Source organism: Atta colombica, unplaced genomic scaffold, assembly GCF_001594045.1.
Source record: "Atta colombica isolate Treedump-2 unplaced genomic scaffold, Acol1.0 scaffold72, whole genome shotgun sequence".
Lineage (NCBI taxonomy): Eukaryota > Metazoa > Arthropoda > Insecta > Hymenoptera > Formicidae > Atta > Atta colombica.
In genome coordinates this window covers 652,539-675,779 of record NW_017259564.1, presented here as the reverse complement: position 1 = coordinate 675,779, position 23,241 = coordinate 652,539, and the positions used below count along the sequence as shown (strand labels likewise).

At 30.4% G+C, this 23,241-nt stretch overlaps 1 protein-coding gene across 6 annotated transcripts in view; it reads right to left on the bottom strand.

Moving 5' to 3' along the window:
- LOC108692466 (dorsal-ventral patterning tolloid-like protein 1) overlaps window positions 1–23,241 on the bottom strand; it is a 99,239-nt gene that overhangs the window by 72,645 nt on the left and 3,353 nt on the right. For 3 of the 6 annotated variants that reach the window (XM_018200718.1, XM_018200723.1, XM_018200719.1), the window contains exons 2-7: window positions 9,914–9,974; window positions 9,708–9,806; window positions 7,237–7,326; window positions 6,926–7,103; window positions 5,943–5,969; window positions 3,837–4,048 (exon numbers count right to left, since the gene is read on the bottom strand). In XM_018200718.1, coding sequence (XP_018056207.1) covers window positions 3,837–4,048; window positions 5,943–5,969; window positions 6,926–7,103; window positions 7,237–7,326; window positions 9,708–9,798 — 598 coding nt within the window. In that variant the 5' untranslated portion in view covers window positions 9,799–9,806; window positions 9,914–9,974. The remainder of the gene's footprint in view (window positions 1–3,836; window positions 4,049–5,942; window positions 5,970–6,925; window positions 7,104–7,236; window positions 7,327–9,707; window positions 9,807–9,913; window positions 9,975–23,241) is intronic. The other 3 variants (XM_018200721.1, XM_018200722.1, XM_018200720.1) reach the window with 3 other exon arrangements.

The following is a 23,241-nucleotide window of genomic DNA, read 5'->3' as shown; positions in this document are numbered from 1 at the left end:
CGTTTCCAATAATTTGTAAATTGAAATAGGGCTGAAAACCGGACTTTCGGAGCTCCTTTTTTATTTTAAACTTCAATAGAAGTGATTTTTTTCAACAAAAATACTGAAAAATTGCTGAAGTTAAACTAAAATTTTTTAGCAATTTTGTCCGAAAATTTTTCTAAAAATATATACTTTTGTAAAAATATACTGTTCAAAAAAATTATGACATAGAAAAATTGTAGACAAAAATTAACCAACTTTGACTAATGATAATTTTGCGAAAAATTATCATAATTTTTACATGTAAATTTCAGAACTTGTGATAAGTCTTTGAAATTGACAAATTGTTTTATCAAATCTCTTAATCTATGATCCTACCTATATCTAGTACAAATTTAGAATAACATTTCGCAGAAAGAAATTAGAGCCTGCATTAATATGAGGAATCGACTGCAAGCAGTAATTGAGCAACACGGAGGTAACACGCGTTAGTGACATGCAGAAACAAGATGTGCAAAATCTACACATACGCAGAAATACGATGTGCAAAATCCACCCAGCAACCTCGTCGTGGTACATATCTGATAACGCAGGTAATGTCGATAATAGTATATGTCAAAAATAACTTTAAAGTGCTATAACTTTGCAAAAAAAATCACAGCAACTTAGGTTTTTTTTTTTTTAATTAGAGGAAAGTTCAAACTTTATGCCGTTGCAAATGGCATTCCCTCAAAAATTTTACGAAGTTTGTGCATTCCATTAAACTTTGCACTTTTCAATATGACAAACACACCCTCATATTTTGAGAGTTACAGAGACCTAATTTACATCGTACACTTGATACAGGTACTAACTAGTAATTTTTTATTAAATTATCTTAATTTCAGCGATACGTATAAACATATACATGATATATGTGTATTTAAGTAATTATTTTGATGCATATTGTATCAATTTAGTACATTATTCTTTGAATACATCACTGAAATTAAAATAATTTAATAGAAAGTTACTAGTTAGAGTAGTTAGTACATGAATCAAATGCACGATGTAAAACTAGACCAATGGCAGGAGGTTTCAAATTTAAAATCTGGCTATAGTGTCTTAAAATAGAGATTTCAAGCTTTAATTTAAAAAAAATATATTATCCTACGATTTTTCACAAAGTTATTGTTAGTCAAAGTTGGCCAATTTTTTCCCACAATTTTTCTATCTTGCCACTTTTTGGATCAGTGCATAATGAATATTCTTTAACATTTCGTTAAAAAATTTTATACAAATTATTACAAAACTAAAAAATTAGTCTTTCTGCATTTATTTTTCACATAAATGGTTTTAATATGAAAAGATAATATAGTATTAAGTATTTCGATATTAAATATTTTGCTCTCATTAATACTTTAACTATATTTAACATAATTTTTTTATACGTGTCCCATTTTTTTCATAGCATTTTGTGATCAGATGTGTTATACGTCTATTATAAGTGTTCGTCATTGAAGAAGCAGTTCCCATATAATCGCAGAGATCAAACACACTATTAAAATGGGCGATCACTTAGCAGTATTGTGAAATTAATTGCAGAATTCAAGAGAAATATTTTTTTTTATCATAATTTTATCATATATATCCTCTAGAATGATATTAATCAGAATAATTACATATTTTAGAAATAAAATTGAAATTGATTAATTTTATTCTTCTGAAATTTCAGCAATATTTACTAAAATTTCGCTAAAATTTTCCTGAAATTTTATTGAAAGTAGTCCAAAACGAAGAATAATTTCGGCGAAATGTTAGTAAAATTTCAACAAAATTTCAGCAAAACTTTTCCACCAGAGAATGTTTTTAAAATACAATCAAATCTCCGTATTCTGTACATCTTTAATATTTTATATTTTAATATTTTTATTTTATTATTTAATATTTTATTAGGCTGCTCATTGTAAAACAAAGTAAAGAATAAATAAAAAATAAAGATTAAAAAAATCAAGAGTTAATTAAAACTTTTACATAGAGTGAATTATTCAATATATCTCTATGACAAATAAAAAAATATATTATTTTAATGATGTAATATATCCAATAGAGTATAACTCCGGTATATATGCCATATCTATTGAAAATTCAATTCATTAAGTAACAATGTATCATCGAATATTATATCGTATCCGACTGAGTATTCGCCGGGAAATGTTGCTGCATTAAGTGCAGCGATGACAGATGCAGTGCATCAGGAATTTGTTTTAAAAGTTTCAACTTCACGAACGTCTCAAAATTCAAATAAGCAATGTTTTGAAAATTTTAATACCGGTGAGTAAAGGGGACATCTGATGACCTAAGAGGTCATTCAATTCTATTTGACTATGTCTAGGTTACCAGATCTGTTCCTTTTAGATTATTCTTTATAAGGGTACCTTAAAAATAGTGTGCAACGCGACAAAGTAATTTGCCGATTTAGTGGATCTTGTTTGATGACACGAATAATATACAAAATCAATCTTATGTCATCAACGAAAATAATAGGTACAATCTGCAATAGCTTTTATCTCAACAAATATTGTCCAAAGCATGGTCTTGAACATTCAAGAGGTTTTAGTACGGTCGATTAGACAAATATAATGTTGGGTAAGGTTGGGTAATGCTAATGTCGGCGATATTATAACTTCCAAACTTTATAATTTGAAAAGTACTTAATAAAAAATAATTTTATTATAGTGATTTGAAAGCTATCTTGATATCAGCTATTAATAAGTAACAATATAATGATAAAATAGGCAAATAAGAATCGATTCTTTAAAATGTAAACGTAAAACGTATAAAAATTATTAATAGAAGTTAAATACATACATAATAGAAACAAATATATCATTACATGTTTCGGCTCTTACATAGAGTCTCTCCTCTTCAGATATTATCATCTTCACACTTACATTAGTTACCATCGTCAAAGAGATAAAAATCATAACGTAATGTTCCAATTTATGTAGCGATCTTGATGAAATTACATGATGAAACATGTCAGTTGCTCACAAACGATTTGATGATCGATTGTTAAAGAATTTCATGATGTTCTGATCAAAAAGACAAATTCATTCATCAATAAAGAAATTAATAACTTGATAAAATAAAATTCTTTTAAAAAATTGTCTTTTTTATATTCTGTAAAAAATAAGCAACAACATCATCTCGATGAAACATTCACCATCATGATCGCAGTTACCGTTTCATAGGAAAAATACTTCGTCCAAATCATTATGTAAAAATGTATAGAATATAATGACAAATACGTCAGTCAAATAGTGACGATAAATATATTTCACAGTCAGTATGATAACGAAATTAATTTTATGATAACGAAATTAATTGCAAAAATCAAATTATCCGGAGATATTACTTGAACGTTATGTTAATGGCACGGCAGACTGTCACTATCTGAGGAACGATTAATAGATTGACAAAACGACTTGATAAGAATATATTGTCAAATTTTATTTATAATAGGTGAATACGCTTTGTGAAGACCTTAGTATCTTTGAAGATTGAGACTGTTTTTCTGTTTTTTGATATTTAATACCTCGGAAATTAAGCGTTCATTGTTCATGATTCTTCATCTAGTTTCTGGATGTTATTCCAGTTAAAATAATATGTCATTCTATGTTCGGTGATTACGGTGAAAACGGATAGATTCCAACGAATATGATTGCAGTATTCTGTAATTCTGGTTTTAAGTTATCTACCCGTTTGTCTGACATACCATATGACAATCGTTGCATCACAATCGTTGTGATCGTATATCATATTTAGCATATCATCAGTCAAATGTCTTAAAAACAATATGAAATAAAACTTACAAGCGTTGATAAATCTGTAAATACCGCTGAAAATATTTGGCAACGTGACATTCTTGTCAGTGTAGAAACTGAGAGCAATTCCTTGATAAAGGGAAACCCGTCTACGTGGTGGAATTGGTCCGCAGAATCGTCCACCAAACGGTGTCTCTATTAACTTAGTCGTGTTCTCCGATCGTATCTCCGAGTAAATGTCCAGATATTCATGAATACAACTGAAAAAGAGAATATATCAACTTTTAGATTTATTTCTCTGTACATTTTAGTGTATACGATAAATACACCTAACATTCGAATAAAAATGAATGAAAATATTCATTCGAATATATTTCTTTTTTATTCATTAAGAAACGAATAAATATTTTTTCATTTCATTTGAATGAATATTTTTTTAATACGATTACGAATATTTTCATTTCGTATTCACTTTTACTTTGTATTATATTATCTGCACATAGCCTGCAAGAGAAAACATAAATCTATAAAAACAATACGATTACACGTGCGCTTAATTCGCGACTTATATGGTGGGCATTCTTACGTAACTTATAGATTAAACAAAGATATTTTTATTGAGAATAAATAATATATCTCGGAATTTAATGTTCACAGACTATAACGTTGCGCCCAAGATAAAATATTTATAATATTACTGTCATATAACCGGAATTATATCGAAATACGGCACTCTATCAAACACAATAGATAGATTTATAAATAAAATAGATAGATTTATAAATAAAAAATGTATTTTTCAAAATTTCTAAGTTTCCTTTATAAAATCTGAATACAATGACAAAAATAAATAAAATTCATTTTTTTTTTACTTAAAGTCATCAAAGTATCGTTATAATTAAGAGGAAACGATTACTTATTGGAGTTTTCTTTTATATTTTGTTTCTCAATTTATATTTTGTTTGAATAAATATGAATACTCGTTAAATATAGTTTTTTGTGAATAAATATATTTTGAAAATTCAAAATTTTGAATGAATATATGATTACATTTTTTTTATATGAAAATTTAAAATAAATTCAATTTGGAACTCAATTTTCAAATTTTTGTATTCATCGGGCATACTAGTTAAAACGTTTAAATTTAAATTTGTTTGTATTCAGTAAATGGAAATGGATAGATTATGAGATTTGCATTAAATATTGGATTAAATATAATTACAAATAAATTAAATTTATTAAAATTGTCATGATTACTTTAAAAAAAAAAACAAAAACAAAAAACCCGGAATATTCAGATATTGACAAAAAAACTTTAAATCCTTTATCAATATTTCAAGAAATAAAAGCATTTAACTAAAATCAAACAAAGTTTGAATCATTTATGAATACTTTTCTAGAAAATTTCTTACAAATTAATCGAAATATTTTTCAAATAAAAATAAATTCATGTAAAGCGAAAGGCAAAAGATACATTATTTTTAATAAGTTTAATTTTAATTTAAAAACGTGCAAATAGTAAGATATATAAAAATTATTTAAAATAAAAAAATCCAACAAAATGTTTAAAATTTGCTTGAAGGTAATACTTGCATAAAATGATTTTCTTACGAATGTATTAAAATTTTGAATACAAGTAAATTGAAAAGTTCTGTATGTTTGTGTACAATTAGAAATATATAGACGTCTACTTTTTTAAATAATTGCAATTAAAATGTGCATTTTTAACACAATTATAATAGTAATTATTTTTTGAGAGAAAAAACTAATTTTTACAAAATAACTTTCCTATCCCTGTTTGTCATTTAGAATTTATAGTGTAAAGATATCATATAAAGATAGTACTTGGATTTCATTCTCTACGCCTATTTCCATTCTTTGCAGATGAATTTTAATCTCGGTTCAATTTACTTTTCATTTTTTTAATTTTTAGAATTAATTTTTAAAATTTTTAAGAACTAGAAAAAGATGAAGAATAAGTTAAATCGTGATTAAAATTAGTCTAGATTGATGAAAATGGGCATTAATTTAGTGTAACAATTTTTTCTGAGGAGCTCATACTCTTATCGCCTAATATTAATTTTTTTAAAAAGTTATATAACGAACTATTAATTGACAAATAGCATAACTTCTTACAAATTTATCAATACTTACGCTGGTAATTCTCCCACAGCAGATCCACTATGTATCAGGAAAAGTATGCATGTAAATAAATGTATACATATGTAATGTATACATAAACAACTATTCTCATATGTAAGTTTCTATCACTTACTCACAAAAATTTTCAAATATAATGCATATAATACAAAATTGTTAAATTCCTTTTTATCTTTCATCTCTATCAAATGGCGATCATTAAATTTTCCATAAAAAAAAATAAATAATATTCTTTCATGCATCAATTATAAATTTTTATGAGATATATGAGAATATTACGGTTAAACATATCTATATTAAAAAGTATAAAATAAAATAATATTACATATACAATCAAATAATGTTACACCTAAAATTTGCAACTCAAAATCAGGACAGGTCGAAAGATTATTTCGATTTCAATTATGATTTAATAAAAAAAAAAAAAAAATAAGTTTAATCCGGTTTCAATTTCAATTCCTTAATAAAAAAAAATCGGTAAAAATTAAAGTTTTTTAACATAAAGATTAAAATGATATAGTCATTACTAGAATTTGGTACAGTCATTACCAGAATTTGGCCTCAGAAAAAATATCTACAGGCTGAATTTTTGCACAGACTTTTATTTTTGCATAAGATTGAAAGAGAAAAAGTTTACCATTGTACAAGCCATTAAGAAAAATAAATAATTAAATAAAGTTTAATCTTAAAAAACGCAAATCTTATAATACGTTCTTTCTATATATATCAGTTATTGCGAAGAATATTTCCGAAGTCTCAGTGATCGAGTTCGATAAAATATTCGCTCCGGTAAATCGAGAGGTTCATTGTGATCAATTTTTTCGCTCTGTGAGCATTTTCGATCTTTGAATATAACATATATGTACATTCGTATTACATTTCTTTTATATAATTTGCTAAAAAAGATTAATCAAAATTGGAGACATTATATTGTGATTCTGATTAGAGATTCTCTAGAAATGAGAACGAAGACTCACTCTGGCGGTTTTCCTCGAAGGCCAAACGATGTGAAAGTTAATTCAACACGCTGACGCGGTCCTGCAAGAAATGTATAAACGCATTGACGTGGCTCTTTTTCGGGGTTGATCAACGTCGGTGCATAAAAGCTTCCGTTCAGCGGTCCATCAGGAGTGCTTACAAATTTTTGGTCGCACTCTGAAAATCAAGAAAAGTTATTTATAAAATTGCTTGATCGATTTGCTTGTGAATCAAATTGATATAATCTTCTGCAATTAGATCAGCTATCAAAGAGAAGATATAGAAAAGGACACAAAACGACAAGATATACTTAGTATTTTGGCAGTAGTGAATCCTCCCGGTGGTGGTGGCAGTGATGGAAAGTAGTCTTGTAGTAGTGGTGCATCAAATATCTCGCGGGCTGAATTGAGCAAGGGTGCGATGATTCATGGATCCCGCGACAACATTCACCGCCACCGGGAACACACCACACCATATTATAACCGTGTAAATAATAAAAATGATTATGATAATGAAACTAATATAAATATAACTTATTTATATATATAAGATGGAGCATAAAATCTTACAATCTATTATCTCTGAAAGTAAACGTCATAACACAAAATATATTTTATTAAGATCTCTTTAATAAATGCCTATAGAGCATCAAAAATTTAATTGTAATATTATTTCGGTAGTTTAGTTGCATTTTAAGTCCGAAAAATTTCGGCGCGTAGTTCAAATAACTACAATATGATATATATGTATGTACATATATAGTATATATTCATTTTAAATTAATTAAACTCGCAAAGATTTGCACATTTCAGGCTGATTTTGGCGAACGACCGCTTGAGGCGGTCGAGCGCTCACGTGACTCTCAGAAAGTCCCTATACCAGAAATACTGGGAGCGCACCTTCCGCCAAATTATTATTGAAACATGTTTTTTATTAAATAATTTATTTCTATTAACATGAAAATTTCTATTGTTAATTTATTGTTTCTTAATGATATACTTATATCTTAACATAGTTTTCTAATACATAATTACGACAACGTACATTTCGACAATATCTTTCCACATCACCCGTGAAGTACTATTGTAAGATGCATTTTTGTTAATGTGATTTCTCCAGTAAATCTATTCCTCAAAAAGAAGAATCGATAAGAAGAATCAAAATTATATATCGTATAATACGTATATAATTTTACTTTCCTAAACCACATTCGAGTATTTGATTCTTCTTTTTGTGGAAAGGATAGGCCTACTGGAGAAATCACATTTAAAAAAAAAACGTATTACAATAGTACCTCACAGATGATGTGAAAAACTATTGTCACAATGTACGTTATCATAATTATGTAATATATTAGAAAACTACGTTAAGATATAAGTATATCATTAAAGAATAAATTAACAATAGAAAATTTTATGTTAATAGAAATAAATTATTTAATAAAAAATATGTTTTAATAATAATTGGCAGAAGATACGTTCCCAGTATATTTCTGGTATAGGGACGCTCCTGAACTAGAGCATCACGTGAGCCCGCACTCGCGCATGCGCGCAATCTACAGCGCCAGTAGAGTATCTAATCCGTTCGTGAAACTGGCATTCTTAGTCGCCCCAAACAGAATTATAAATATATAGAAATTAGACATACCTCTTATTGTGAGATATCAATTTCTATATTAACACTATTTACATTATCTATATGAGAAGACATACCTTGATAAATTATATCGATAATAAGTAAAATATTACAAATTTTACACCAAGCTTTATTGTCATTCTCAACCAACCTTTAAAGATATTTTCGTCTAACCAAGATTTTCTAAATTTTTGACATAAAAAATACATTTCAAAAAAATACATTTTTTGGGATACCTTTTTCCTGACTCCATTGCGATTCATTTTCTGATCTAAAATATTTTATCTCATTTCTATTTTTCTCTTGGGATGCCTCGCATCTCTTGTCGTCCAGTTTGATGCATAGACTTTGCGCTCCACACAGCACTACATCATTACTTTAACCTAATGACACAGCACTGCGCGCTAAGCTGTAAACAACACGCATGCGGGACATGTTTGGCATCACTGCGTGAGCGCTGGGTGGCTCGGCCGAGTCTCAAACGATGGGAGTACTTGCCGGAATCAACCCGAAATGTGCAAATCTTTACGAGCATTAAATTAAGTATTTAAAAAATCCCAATTTAGACCGTTATGCCCAGGATTTCCTATATTCTATTTGATGAGTTACAAAATATTTTGTTATAGATAAAAATTATATGATTTAAAGAAAAGTTAAAAGGAGAAAAAAGAATATTTCAGGACACACGGTAGTATCTCGGCGTTAAGAAAAGCGCAGCGATCTATCGTATTCCTTTATGAGCCGGCGATCGGATTTTCCGATTTAAAAAAAAATAACGATTTATCATAATTTTTTTTTTTTTCTTTAATAATTCCCTTAGCACATAATTTCTTTTCTACATAATTCTATATTCCAAATACTAAATAAAAAAACTATATGAATCAAATTGGAGCCCATAGAATAGTGTTACTGAAATATTTTTGGTCAATTTTTTGAAGCTGGAAAGTTTTCCAAGTCCGCTAGCGGTCAGGACTTTTATTCTTTTTATTATTTCAGTATGTTGTGTAATACGTCATTTTGAACAACTTTCCGCAGACAAATCTTTTTTGGCAATTTTGCTTCTAAAACGCAAAAAAGTATAATTTTTCTCGGCTAAATTTGTGAAAACGTTTTAAAAATTGTTCAATCTTCGTGTTTTCTACTAACCTGTGGAGTTGTGTGGACACAGTAGCAAGAGTAACACGAAGATTGGTGAAAGAAAATTATTTCCAGAGACATGCCAAAGTACTGAGGCCATATTGCATCCTGAAAATAATCATTCATATGTACTTCTTGATTATTATCGACTTCCACTATTATAGTTCTTAAAAACATTAAAACAAATAACATAGCACTTTGTCAAATGTCTTTACCATATCGTCAATGTCTATCCCAAAGACAGGAAGAACGGGGAAAACTAATCCAAAAGATCATCTGCAATATATAATAACGTTTTAATTGCTAAAATTGTATACATATGTGTAGGTTAAAGCACTAGACGTAGACGTCAGACACTAGTTCCAAATCACTAAATAATTTTGAATTCGGCTTATTTATATAATGGTCATAATGTGAATTTTATGTTGTTTACGTTCTTGTATATTAGATTTTCAATGCTTAGCTAGAATATTTACTACGTGATCTTCCGCTTATTTTAATAGTTTTAAACCTGCGATATGTTTTAACGTACGGACGTAATACAGACTCTGCCGATCTTTATATCTGCTTTCTCGTTCTTACGATGTAATTTTGTGATTAATTATATATCAGTTCGGCTTCCAGAAGACCGTCATCGGCAAAGGACTCGTTACATTTTCGGCAATGTGATCGCGAGACTTCGACGTGCCGATCACCCTGATGGTTTCTCATCAAGTTCAAGATTAATTATGTATCAAAGCTTCTTGACACGCTCTTTATCTACTAAGATGAGTCACTCTATTTTTTTACTGTTTTACATTCTTCTAATTAGTTTTCTTGTATCGTCAGATTTTATCATTTCATTTCTGGCAATTAGTGAGTAACATAATCTTTTTAGATGTGAACTTTCCGTTATATGTATATTGATCTAGTTGCTGAGGAGGATTCCAAAGTGAGTTGAAACTTTCAAAATAAAGAAGACATCATTTATTGATAGGAAATTCGTAATTTCATTATTTTAAGATTTTATGCCTGATTATCTGCATTTGACTCTCATTAGTCTTGATTTATGTTAATTATATGTACACTTGATAACGTTATTATTTTTAGTAAAAGTTTTGAAGAAATGGTTATGAATTTAAAAACAGAGTTTCTGTGAATGCGAAAAATAAATCTGAAAATGAATTTAAAAAAATGTATTTTCTTTAGGAGAGAAATAAGTATTTAGGGCACTTAGTCTCGAGCGCGGCCATTATCAGATGTAAGACAGATCCTGAAAAAATTTCGGTTGTGAAAGATTGGCCTATTCCTCGAAATAAAAAATATTTACAAATTTTGGGGGGATTTTGCTTTTATTATCACAAATTTGTAAAAGGATTTCCTTCAATAGCAAAACCGCTCTATATATTTACAGAAAATCAAATAAAATTTATTTGTCTTGGCACAGAAACAGGAGACGATGAAAAGGTTATCGCTTAATCGAGTTTTGAATAAGGCTGAGAGGAATTAACGCGTCGTAAACTATTGTCAATAAAGTTTTTTCATTATTATTTGTATGGAAAGAAATTTTAAGTTCGAACGGATGTCTCACTCAAGTGGCTAATGTCCTTTATAGATCTGTAAGGACAGTTGGTATGCTGAATAGAAAGGCTGCAGTAGTATAATTTTGAGGTGCTACATTAGAAGGAGTTTTCTTATAGAAATACGAATGGACTTTCCAAGCACTCTTATGAAACGCTGATTGTCGATATTGTTATCGGGAGAAAATAAAGGAAGCTTTAAAGTAAAAAAATTTTATTGCTCAAATCATTATTTGAAAAAAAGTTCTGAGGATTGGTGAAAGAAGCAGCTGAAAAAATCTGAATATTTCTGTTATTCTTCGAGGCAAAGAGATGGGGAGCGTCCATGCTGGCAGAAAATTGCGCAAGGACGTTTTCGTTAAAGCCTATTGAACATACTGGGATTTCTTTGAGGTTAAGAACGATATCTTTTATAAAAGGTGGGATCGAATTTAAAGAAAAGCATTTTGCAATTAATTGTTCTTAGGGATTGAATTAGATAAATATTAGAGGAAATTCATGATTCTGCTTTTGGAGGACGTTTTGGAGTCAATAAGATCTTGGAGAAAGGCCGTAAGCGATTTTATTTATAGCAAGCAATATTTAGAAGATTGGTGCAAAGTTTGTATGGCAGGTAAAGGAAAATTCGAGAAAGGAAAATCCCCGTTACAAATTCTCCGCTAGAGAAAGAGTGCAAATGGACATTCTTGCCCTCTTCCGATAACATTGTCGAGGAACAAATATTTGCTTGTGGTGATCGACTGTTTTATTGAGAGTACAAATTAGTTCGGTCCGTTTTTTTGTGTTCAAAAATGCATTTATTTCAAAACAAAATGAATGAACAGATCAATTAAAGTATTGTCCATCGCTGCCTACTATTTTTTCCCATCTCTCAGGTAATCTTCGAATTCCATCTCGAAAAAATGACTCGTCTTTGGAGGCGATCCAATTTTGGAGCCAATTTTCGATTTCTGCGAAAGAAATGAACCGGTGATTTGCCAAATCGTGCTGCATCCTCCGGAACAACCAGTAATCAGAAGGAGCAATGTCCGGAGAATACGGTGGGTGCAATAAAACATCCCATTTGAGCGTTTCCAAATATTTTTTTACGACTTTAGCGACATGAAGCCGAGCGTTGTCATGAAGAAGAATAACTTTATCATGTCTTTGCTCGTATTCCGGCCGTTTTTCTCGCAATGCACAGCTCAAACGAATCAATTGTAGCCGATACCGATCTCCCCGTAATGTAATCGCCAGGTTTCAGCAGCTCATAGTAAACAAGACTCTTTTGGTCCCACCAGATACAGAGCATGATCTTCGAACCATAAATGTTCGGCCGTGTTGATGTTGAGGTCGATGGCAACGATTGACTGGGCTTAGCATAGTATTTTTTCTTTTTGGAGTTGTCGTAGAATATCCACTTCTCATCTCCAATCACAATCCGATGCAAAAAACCTTTTCTGTTGTCTTTGAATCAGCTGTTGGCAAGTGAAAAATCGTCTTTCAACGTCTCTCGGTTTCAGTTCATAAAGCACCCAATTTCCTTGTTTTTGAATCATCCCCATGGTTCTCAATCATACAAAAACGGCTTGTTGAGTTACCCCCAATGATTCTGCAAGCTCCTCTTGCGTTTGACTCTAATCTTCTTCGAGTAATGCCTCTAATTCTTTGTCTTCGAATTTTTTTGGCTGTCCAGAGCAAGGCTTGTCTTCAACACTGAAATCTCCATCCTTGAAACGTCGAAATCCCTACATGATTTATCAGTTGGAGCAGTGTCACCATAAACTTCGATGGGCTTCAACCGCACTTTTCTTCCAATTAAAGCAGAAAAACAAAATGCAAATGCTGCTTGATTAACACAAAATTCGACACAGTAAACAAACACAGTAAAAATCAAGGTTTTTGTATGAAACTCAAAGCGATATAAACTGAATATTATTAGCAGATGTTTAACCTCTCTGAAACCGCCAAAATCAGCTGTCACTATGAACCATTCACAACAGCTGGAGCCATCTTTAGGGAAACGGATCGAACTAATTTATACTCTCAATACTAAATGGGTGACTGACTGTTTTATCAAATGGGTTTTTTTCCGTTGTAAAACATTAGAGCCAAAACTATTTCGGAGATTTTCTTAAGCCAATTGATCTCCAGACACAGGGTTCCTTTGGAAATCCATAAGGATCAAAAGAAGAACTTTGAGGCAAATTTGAAAAATTTTTCAGGAATTAACAAATTTATTGGGAATTAAAAAAACAAGGACTATCCTTAATTAAATAAACAGGTGAAACATTAACATCGAATGATTTCAAATTACTTTACTTACTGATTACAAATTATCGAAATATTAGGTGTGTACAACTTTGCTTCCGCCATTTTCCTATAGATGGCTTTAGCGATAAGTGATCATCGAAATAAATAGATCATAGACGTCATACAATAAACTTGGGCATCTGTCAATATAACCCCATAGAAACATTAGTCGATTTGTATCTGCATCATAAAGTTATTCTCGATTGAAAATGTCAGTTTACGAGCCAAATTCTCGTCATTTGCGGGAGGGTTTTAATTTTTTGCTTCAATATGAAGAAATCTGCGGCTGAGGCTCATCGAATGCTCTCAAATACTTATGGTGAGGCCGCTATTAGTGAAAGAACGTCGTGAGTGGTTTCAATGCTTCAAGAACGGTGATTTTGACGTCCAAGGTCATGCTCTGTATTTGGTGAGACCAGCTCGGCGTAGTGTATTATGAACTGTTAAAACCGACTGAAACAATCACAGCGCTAGGTATCAAACGCAATTGCGTTTGAGCCGAGCATTGAAAGACAAACGGCCGCAATACAACGAGAGCCACGATAAAGTGATTTTGCAGCATGACAATGCTCGACCCCAGGTTGCGAAAGGGGTCAAGACATACTTGGAAACGTTGAAATGGGAAGTCCTACCCCACCCGCCGTATTCTCCAGATGTTGCTCCCTCTGACTATCACTTGTTTCGATCAATGGCCCACGGCCTGGCTGACCAGCAATTCCGGTCTTATGAAGAAGTAAAAAATTGAATCGATTCGTGAATAGCCTCAAAAGATGACCAGTTTTTTCGGCGCGGGATTCGTACGCTACTCGAAAAATGGGAGAAAGTAGTGGCCAGCGATAGACAATACTTTGAATCATAAATGTATAACCAGTTTTTTACAATAAAGCCTCGAATTTCGGAAAAAAACGGCGGAAGCAAAGTTGTACACCTATATTTCTGAAAATCAAAAGCACTGGAACCGATGGATCCCGATGTATTTGCTGGCTTATAGATCATCAAAACATGAAACCATAAAAATCACGCCAGTCAAATTATATTTCATTCGAAATCTTCGATTACTAGTGGACGATTACTTTGTTATGAGGAAGTTCTCCTGGACTTAAGAAAGAGGATTTCTCAGTTGAGAATTACCTAAATGAAACCAGACGAAGTTACAGGAAATCCATGAAGATGTAAGGAAATGTGCTGATGTTAAGTCTTTTTGAACTAAAACCTAGTATGACTAAAAGACCAGGCAAATCCATTTTGATGAAGGACAGAAAGTTTGGTTGTATAATTCTCGAAAAATAAAAGATAGGAGTAGTTGGGAAAGGCGATATTGCGTTATAAAGAAACTTAGTAAAGTGGTTTACTCGCAAGTTGAACAAAAATAAAATCGTTCATTCGGTTAGATTAGCTCCTTATTAGAGGCATTTAGAGGAAAAGTAACTTATCAAATCGGAGCCCTAATCTATCAAATAATCGAATTGTTTTTGTTTTAATTTATGATATAAATCGCTGCGCGATTAAACTTTTTTTTAGTTCCATGTCCAACATGTTGAATACGTTGGAATGGACAGAAAGATAGTTTTAGATGTGGAAAGGATTTCACGGGCGTGAAGAACCGGTGGAGATCGGTGCGAAAAATCGGTGCAGAGAAATTTGTGGAGAGACAAGTGCAGAACACATGATTAGTACAATATTGTGCGAAGTTTTTTTTTTAAGACCATCTCGCTCGCGGTTTTTGATCCGTGATTTTATCACAGGACGATGGGCAAATGCCGAGACGGGAACTTGGGGGTACCGCAGAGAGATACCGCAGAAAATAAATCCTCTCCCTTGTCCGAAGAAAGGAGCACCAAGGCACAATGGAAGAGAGAAGAGAATTATCAAGGATTATTTATTTTCTTCAATTAAGAAGATTGAAGCTAAGTAGATGCCCTCGGAATTTATGTATTTCGTTCGGAAGATTGGCCATCTTCTGAAGGATATGAGAAGGGATCCTGCTGCTGAAAGGTCAATTGAGAAGGATCCTGATAGGAGCGGAGTCCAGTATTCTCGACAGCGTGGATTAAGGCAAAAAACCGTCCAAAGATTAAAAAATCCAGGAACTTGAAACCCTTGGAAATACATTTAATCGTCGAACTTTGATTGTCGGGATGACAATCTAGAAGAAGGAGGACAGTGTTATGTCCGTGCCGAGCTCCAGAGTTGGTCTAGATCGAACCATAGAAAAACAAAAAGCGCGTTCTCTGGGCAATGAGATGCATAATTGTTAAGTAAATGACTTCAAGTTTCGTGTCGAACCATCATCCCGCACGAACGTGCTTTGTCACGCTCTTTCTTTCCGCACGCTACTTCCGCTATATTCTCTATATTATCCAATAAAGTATTCCTTCTATATACACAAGTGTTTCTTTTATTGCCGAGCGCGAATTACAAGACCGCTCGTCGCTGATGTAACAGTAGCTATAATAATGGTCATATAAATAGGCCTTATTTAATAAGCACATTGTTTTAATTTAAAAGAAATACTTATACTCCTTTCAAAAAATTGATTTATTTGTTATTTTCCATAGCTAGGAAGTTAAATAATATTATAATGAACTATAATATATCATGAAACATTGTGAATTTTACAGCGGACTGTTATAAAAATGGCTCATGCACACAAATTTTTGTTATGTTAAACAAATGTGTTGCTGTCAATTCCAATTCTTTAATTCCTTTTTATCTACTTCCTATAACACATCTTTTAAACATATATTGTATAGGCGTAAAACGAGTTTTAAAATAATAAATTTAAAAATGGGCCTTATTTAGTGCTGGACCTTATTCGTCTCGGATACCTTAATTCATTTTTTCCACAGAATAACTGTCACTAATTGGGACATTTACCTTACGATTTTCCATACGAAGCAAGGTCCACCCATGGTGGAAGGAATTAACATGGTGTGATCAGTAAGTGATCAGTTTGAGTAAACCACGTCCCTTTTGCGAATATCGTTTAAAACCAAGGCCTGCTAATTGCAAAAAAATAAATGTTTTTGCTACGACTGATTACTATGCATCTTCGTTAGATCTCGCTATATATCCTTTTCTCTCTTCGAAGCGTGGCGCAACATCAACTGTCAAGCAAATATCAAACGTGATTTCAAGCGCTTATTAGAGTGCGTATTATGAAATTATTCGAAATAAATTCCTATATTGGAATTTAATTATTTCTTAGATTTCTATTGTTTCCTAAGAAAAATGGAATAATTCTATAGATGCCCTGAAGAGGGGAGCTATAAGTATTCCACTGAGCTATAAGTATTGTTGGTACAAATTGTACTTATGTATTTATTTATTTATTTATTTGTTCATTCACTCAGGAAAAAATATTTTATATATAATTATATACCACCTTGATCAAAAAGTTCCCGGAATTATCACCAGGTGATACTCTGAGTCAGCTGATTTGAGTTCTGTTTTTTTTTGGTTAGGTTGCCACATCTATCATTGACATTCCTACCAAATTTTATCACCATAGCTTGACATTTGTAAAAGTTACGCCGTCTTGAGTACATCTACTTCTGCACGTATTTTCGATTTTTTACAGTTTTAAAAATGGAGTTGAATTTGCAACAACGAGTGAATTTTTGATCAAGAATGAAACGAATACCATCCAACAGCCATCGAATTCACCTGATATGACTCTCTGCGATTTTTTCTTTCGAGTCAAAAAATCATAACGGGGATCGCGTTTTAACAGCCGAAAGGAGGTAATGGAAAAATCGAAGATGGCTCTGATGGCTATACCGACAGTAGAGTTCCAGAAATGTTTCAAGAGCTGGATCAAGCACTGGCATAAGTGCGTTGCAATCGATGGGGAGTACTTTGAAGGGGACAATATCACTTTTGATGAATAAAACTGTATTTTGAATTTTCTGAATTCCGGGAACTTTTTGATCGAGGTAGTATACATGGACATCACAATATAATTATGTATGAAATATATCTCTGTATAGGGTGTCTCAAAATTTTTCGCCAAGCACTCTTGTGAGATAAAGCGGACTAAACTGAATTGAAAAGTTCACTATCATTTTACAATTTTCGCAATAGTTAACAAGATATTAATTATAACTAAAAATTGCTGATCATTGGTTTTCAATCATTTTTTATTCAAATACTATCAACTTTACAGAAAAATAGCGAAAGACAAAAATTATTTATTTTCTTTTCAGTTCTGAGAATTTTTTCAGAATTTTTTCAGAATTTTTTGATCCCGTATACTTTCATGTTGGTAATAATTGCCAATAAGAAAATACAGTATATAAAAAGTTATTGAAAAATTCTAAAAAATTCTTAAAGCTCTATGAAAAGAAAATAATTTTTTTGTCTCTTGCAATTTTTCTGTAAAATTGATATTTAAAACAAAAAGATATTGAAGATCAATGTTCGACAATTTTTAGTAGTTTTAGTTCGGCAATTATTATTAATATCTTGTTAATTATTGCAAAAATTGCAAAATAGTAGAGGATTTTTCGATTCAATTTAATCCGCTCTATCTATACAAGAGCGCTTAGCAAAAATTCCAGAACACCCTGTGTATCGGGTATTTAAAATAAAGCGTTACAAATTTTTATCTCATAAATATTATTGAGAAAAATTGTTCGAACAAAAGTTGTTGAATTTAAAAAGATCTATTTACTGATCTTATCAGTTTAACCTTGAGTGGCGTTTCAAGGTCAAGTCGACTTTTTTTAATAGAACATCCTACTTTTGTTTTCAGAATCTAATAGCTGATGTTGAGAGCTTTTCAAAACGCTATAAGAAAATATTTTTTCATTAAGTACTTTTTGAATTATGATGCTTGAAAGTACAATATCACCGGCATTAGCATTATCCAAGGTATCCAACCGACGGTTAAAATCTCTTGAATGTTGTTCAAGATTATGATTGGGATAACATTTGTCAAGATCAGGATCATTGAAGATTGTACCTCTTATTTTCATTTTTACATAAAAATAAATTTTTAGTATTATAATAATTTTTAGTAAAATGAAAATAAGAGGAATAATCGCCAATGGCCTTGATTTTGATAAATATTATCCAGAACATGGATTCTGAACAACATTCAAGAGAATAATAAAGTAAGGATTTTTATAGTGATAATAGAGTAATATATCGACAGGACAGTAAGAGTCAAAAATTACAAAATTAAAAATAGAAATTTATATATATTGAAGAAAAGATCAATTATTTTAAACTTTACAAATCTTCATATTACAAAAAAATAAGAATTCACGTAACATGTCTCGGTTATAGGATTGAGCCATCTTCTAATGTATAAAAAATTACAAATTCTTTGGAGAATAACTTGAAAACGCAGAAAATAATTAAAAATGGAAATGATCAGAAGATTTTGAGAAGCCGAGTAAAAATCTTCTCAGAGTAACAAAAATTGTTCACAAACAGTTGAAAAACCGTGTGGAGAAAGCATCTGGATATTCCATCAAAAGTTTGTCGTTGGCATATTATAACTCTAATGCACATCAATTAGATTCTGATATAAATATATGCAGTCAGACTTTGTAAAATTGAAATGATAAATATGGTAATTGTCAAGAATTAAAATTGGTTTCCAAGTTATTAAAATAAAATAAAATAAAAGCAAGATAGTCTGACAATAGTCAAGTGTGACTGTTATGACAGTCAGAGTGTACAATAACGATTACAAAGTCTACATATTAGGTGTAATAAAAAGAAATCCATTATTTTTCTATTCAATTTCATGCAAAAATAATGGATTTCTTTTTACTACACCTAATATATTTATATGCCACTAATTGATTTATATATCACTAATTGACAACAGAGAAAAGGTTTTTTGCATTAGAGTTAATGTCAACGATTATGACAAACCTTTGATCTCATGGAATATCCAGATGCTCTCTCTACACGGTCTTTCAACCGTTTGTGAGCAATTTTTGTTGCTAATGGAAATTTTTTCCAAATTTTTCAAATAATTTTTCAAAATTTTTACGTAAATTTCAGAATTTTTACAATTTCAGTATAATTTTATAACTTTTTAAAAAATCTAATTCTTTTTTATATGAATCTTACAATATTTTAGAATTCACATATAAAAAATTTTGAAGTTTTAGAATTTCTGTATGATTTTATAACTTTAGAAAATATCTCAAATTTTTTTATACGAATCTTATACAATATTTCAAAATTCATATTTATAAAAAATTCTAAAAAAAAGTACAAATATTTTGTGTATATATTTCTGAAATGTGTTTCAATTCCTATTATAGCTCCTACTTACTCTAACGAGCGCATTAAATTGAGTAGGAACTATGGTAGGAACATGTGACACGAATAAATGTTAGTAGTACTAGATAAAAAGAGGCCGAATCTGAATGTACATGCGACGAAGACAACAATTAAAGTTGGCTAAACTAAGATCTGAACGGTCATCGAACAAATGAGAGAATTAAAGAGAAAATGCTTGCAAACTGATTAGCACACTATGTTAATCCACCATGGGTCCATCTCATTTCCTCAGCCCTTACCTAGGAATATCTGATCTTTTCCTAGAGAGATATGATGTAGACCTTAATCGTTTTACGTGAAAAGGCTATCCCTAGGGAGAGAGGAGGAGAATCTCAATTTCAAAGTTGAACACTCCTTAGCAGGAAGGAAGCAGAATAGACTTCGCACAAAAAGCGTATACGCTTATGCACAAAATATTGTGCGTAATTGGCCTGATATATGTTTCTAAATATCAATATGATCAGAGAAAAGATCATATGCTTGGATATATTAACCGAATTTCGACGCACTTTTCCTAAACATTATTAACGTATTTATGCTTTTTTTTTATCTTGCCAACATTTTACTTAAATCTCATGGTATATATAGATTAGATATAGATAATGATGTAAAAGACTAAAAGACTTTATATCAACATTTCAATAAAACTTATTAGCTTCTTAAATAGAATTTTTTTTATATTACAAACTCTCTCCAAACATTGTATATACATATCTTTTTATAATTATTGTAGTTTTGTTGATTATTGAAAAAAAATCACATTTTTGGTAGAACATCATTTCTAAACATTTATCAAAATAAAAATGTTAATATGAAGAATCAAAGCTTTATTTGTTTATTAAGATATAAATTTAATATAAAATTTTTATTTTTTTCATTTTCAATTTCAATGCTGATTTTATAATTAATATTGATTATACATAATTTTTAAATCTAACATCTTATTTTAACATTGCGAAGATGTAACAAGAAAAGTAACAAATTGTTCCTTTTCAAGTAATGATGACGCAGTCACCATTTTTTTATGAAATAAATATATTTTGTGTATATTTATATATTTTAATATAAAATTTAAAAAATATGTCTCTGACTAAGTCTATTTTAATAACATTATCATATGTAAAGATTGATTTAATATATTTATACATAAACAGTAGAAAAATTTATAGACAGATAACCGATAATACATACAATTACGGTAATTAGTGAAATTCAACAAAATACTGATAAATTAATAATTATTTTATTTTAGACCGTACATGTGAGAACACAATCGATAAACTAGAAGCCTTTACCGGTTGAAGCTGGATCTTTAGTGCTTAAATAATTCAATATGAATTATACATATATAGGATGTCCCACCCCAAATAACTTTTATTTTTGATCTTAGAAAAAAAATGTTTTAGATAAAAGTTGCATGGCTTTGAGGGCGACATAAAATAGAGTCATTAGTTTAATCTTGAATAGTTGCTTGAAGGTCACATGTGAAGATTACTTTTAATTTCTTAAATGGAACCCTTTACTTTTTATTGCACATTCTAGATCATCTCGAGAGCTTTCCAAAACACTATAATTATTTTCATTAAGTACTTTTCGAGTAATAAGGCTTGCAAGTTACAGCACCGCTGACATTAACATTACCCAAGATGTTCAACCGATAGCTAAAAACTTTTTAAATATTGTTCAAGATCATGACTTGGATAACATTTGTTAAGATCGAGGCCATTGGAGATTATTTCTTTTATTTTCATTTTTGCACTAAATATTAATTTTTACATAAAAATAAAAAAAAGAGAAATAATCTCCAATGACTCTGATCACAAATGTTATTTAGGATATAATCCTGAGCAACATTCAAGAGATTTTAGTCATCGGACACTTCGAATAATACTAATGTCGGCGGTGCTGTAACTTGCAAGTTTTATAACTCGAAAAATATTTAATAAAAATGAATTTAATAAAAAACTTAAGTATAGTGTTTTGGAAAGCTCTCGAGATGATCTATAAGAATGTGTAATAAAAAGTAGGAAGTTCCATTTAAGAAATTGAAGTTAATCTTCACGTGACCTTCAAGGTTACGTGAACTATTCAAGGTTAAACTAATAACATCTTATGTCTTCCTCAAAGCCATGCAACTTTTGTCTGAAACACTTTTTTCTAAGATTAAAAATAAAAAAATTATTTAGAGTGAGACATTAAAATGGACTTCCTGTTTATATACATACATACATGCATATCAGAGTGACAAGAAAAAAAATATTTATTTTAAATCGGCCTCTCAGCTCAAAAGCTTTCATTTCATGCCAAAAGATCTTTAAATTTTTATCAAAAAATATTAAGATTTAAAAGTAGTAAACGATTTTTAAATCAATGTTTCAATTTTTTTTAATTCACATTTGATTTGATGCAAAAATCACTTAATCCAGATTTTATATAGTACTGTATGTTTTTTTGTTTACTGAACACGATGCAATAATTCATTTAATATGCTTTAAGAAATATAGTTCGATTAATATGAAAAAAATGATCAAATTCGAGTACAAAGTCGATTTTAACAACATTCTAATTAGCGTTTAAATGGGTCGTTATTCCCCTCAAATTGTAGGTCTATTCATTCAGAACAACATTGAGTTGGAACTTTTCCGGGACCTCCTACAGGACTTTTAAAACATTTTGCATTTAACTGGATTATAAAACATTTTTTACAAGGATAGGAAAAATTTTTTTGTCCTCAATTTTTTTCTATCCTCAAATCAAATGGCTCAATTTGAAAAAAATTATTTATTAGACAATGAAATGAGTACATAATACAAAAAAACATGATTTAATTAATTGAAATAAACTACATATTATATAATTTATTATATTTTTTTTATTGTTTTTTTATTTTTTTTATTTGCATTTTATTTCCTAGAGTTTTCTTATTGTCAAATTGAGACATTTGATTTGAAGATATTAAAACCACAAAGCGATATACTTTGGAACTTGTAAAAAAAAATTTTCTATTCTTAAAAACGTTTTATAATCCAGTTAAATGCAATTTTTAAAAATTCTGTGGGAGGCTCCGAGAAAATTCCAACTGAATCTTGTTTTGGATGAACAGATCTAATTTTGGGGAGTAACGACGCTTTGAACGCTTGGAACCTTGCTAAAATCAATTTCAAAATTTGAATTCATTTTTTTCACATTAATCGGATTATATTTTTTAAGGCGTATATTGTACAGCTAAATGAATTATTGTATTGTGTTCAGCGACCAAAAAAACAGTACCACATTTAAAATCCAGCCTTTTTAAGCCATTTTTATATCAAATCAAATATACATTAAGAACAATAACTTCGATTTCAAAATTTCGATTTAAGAATCATCGTTCATTAGTGACCTCCAAA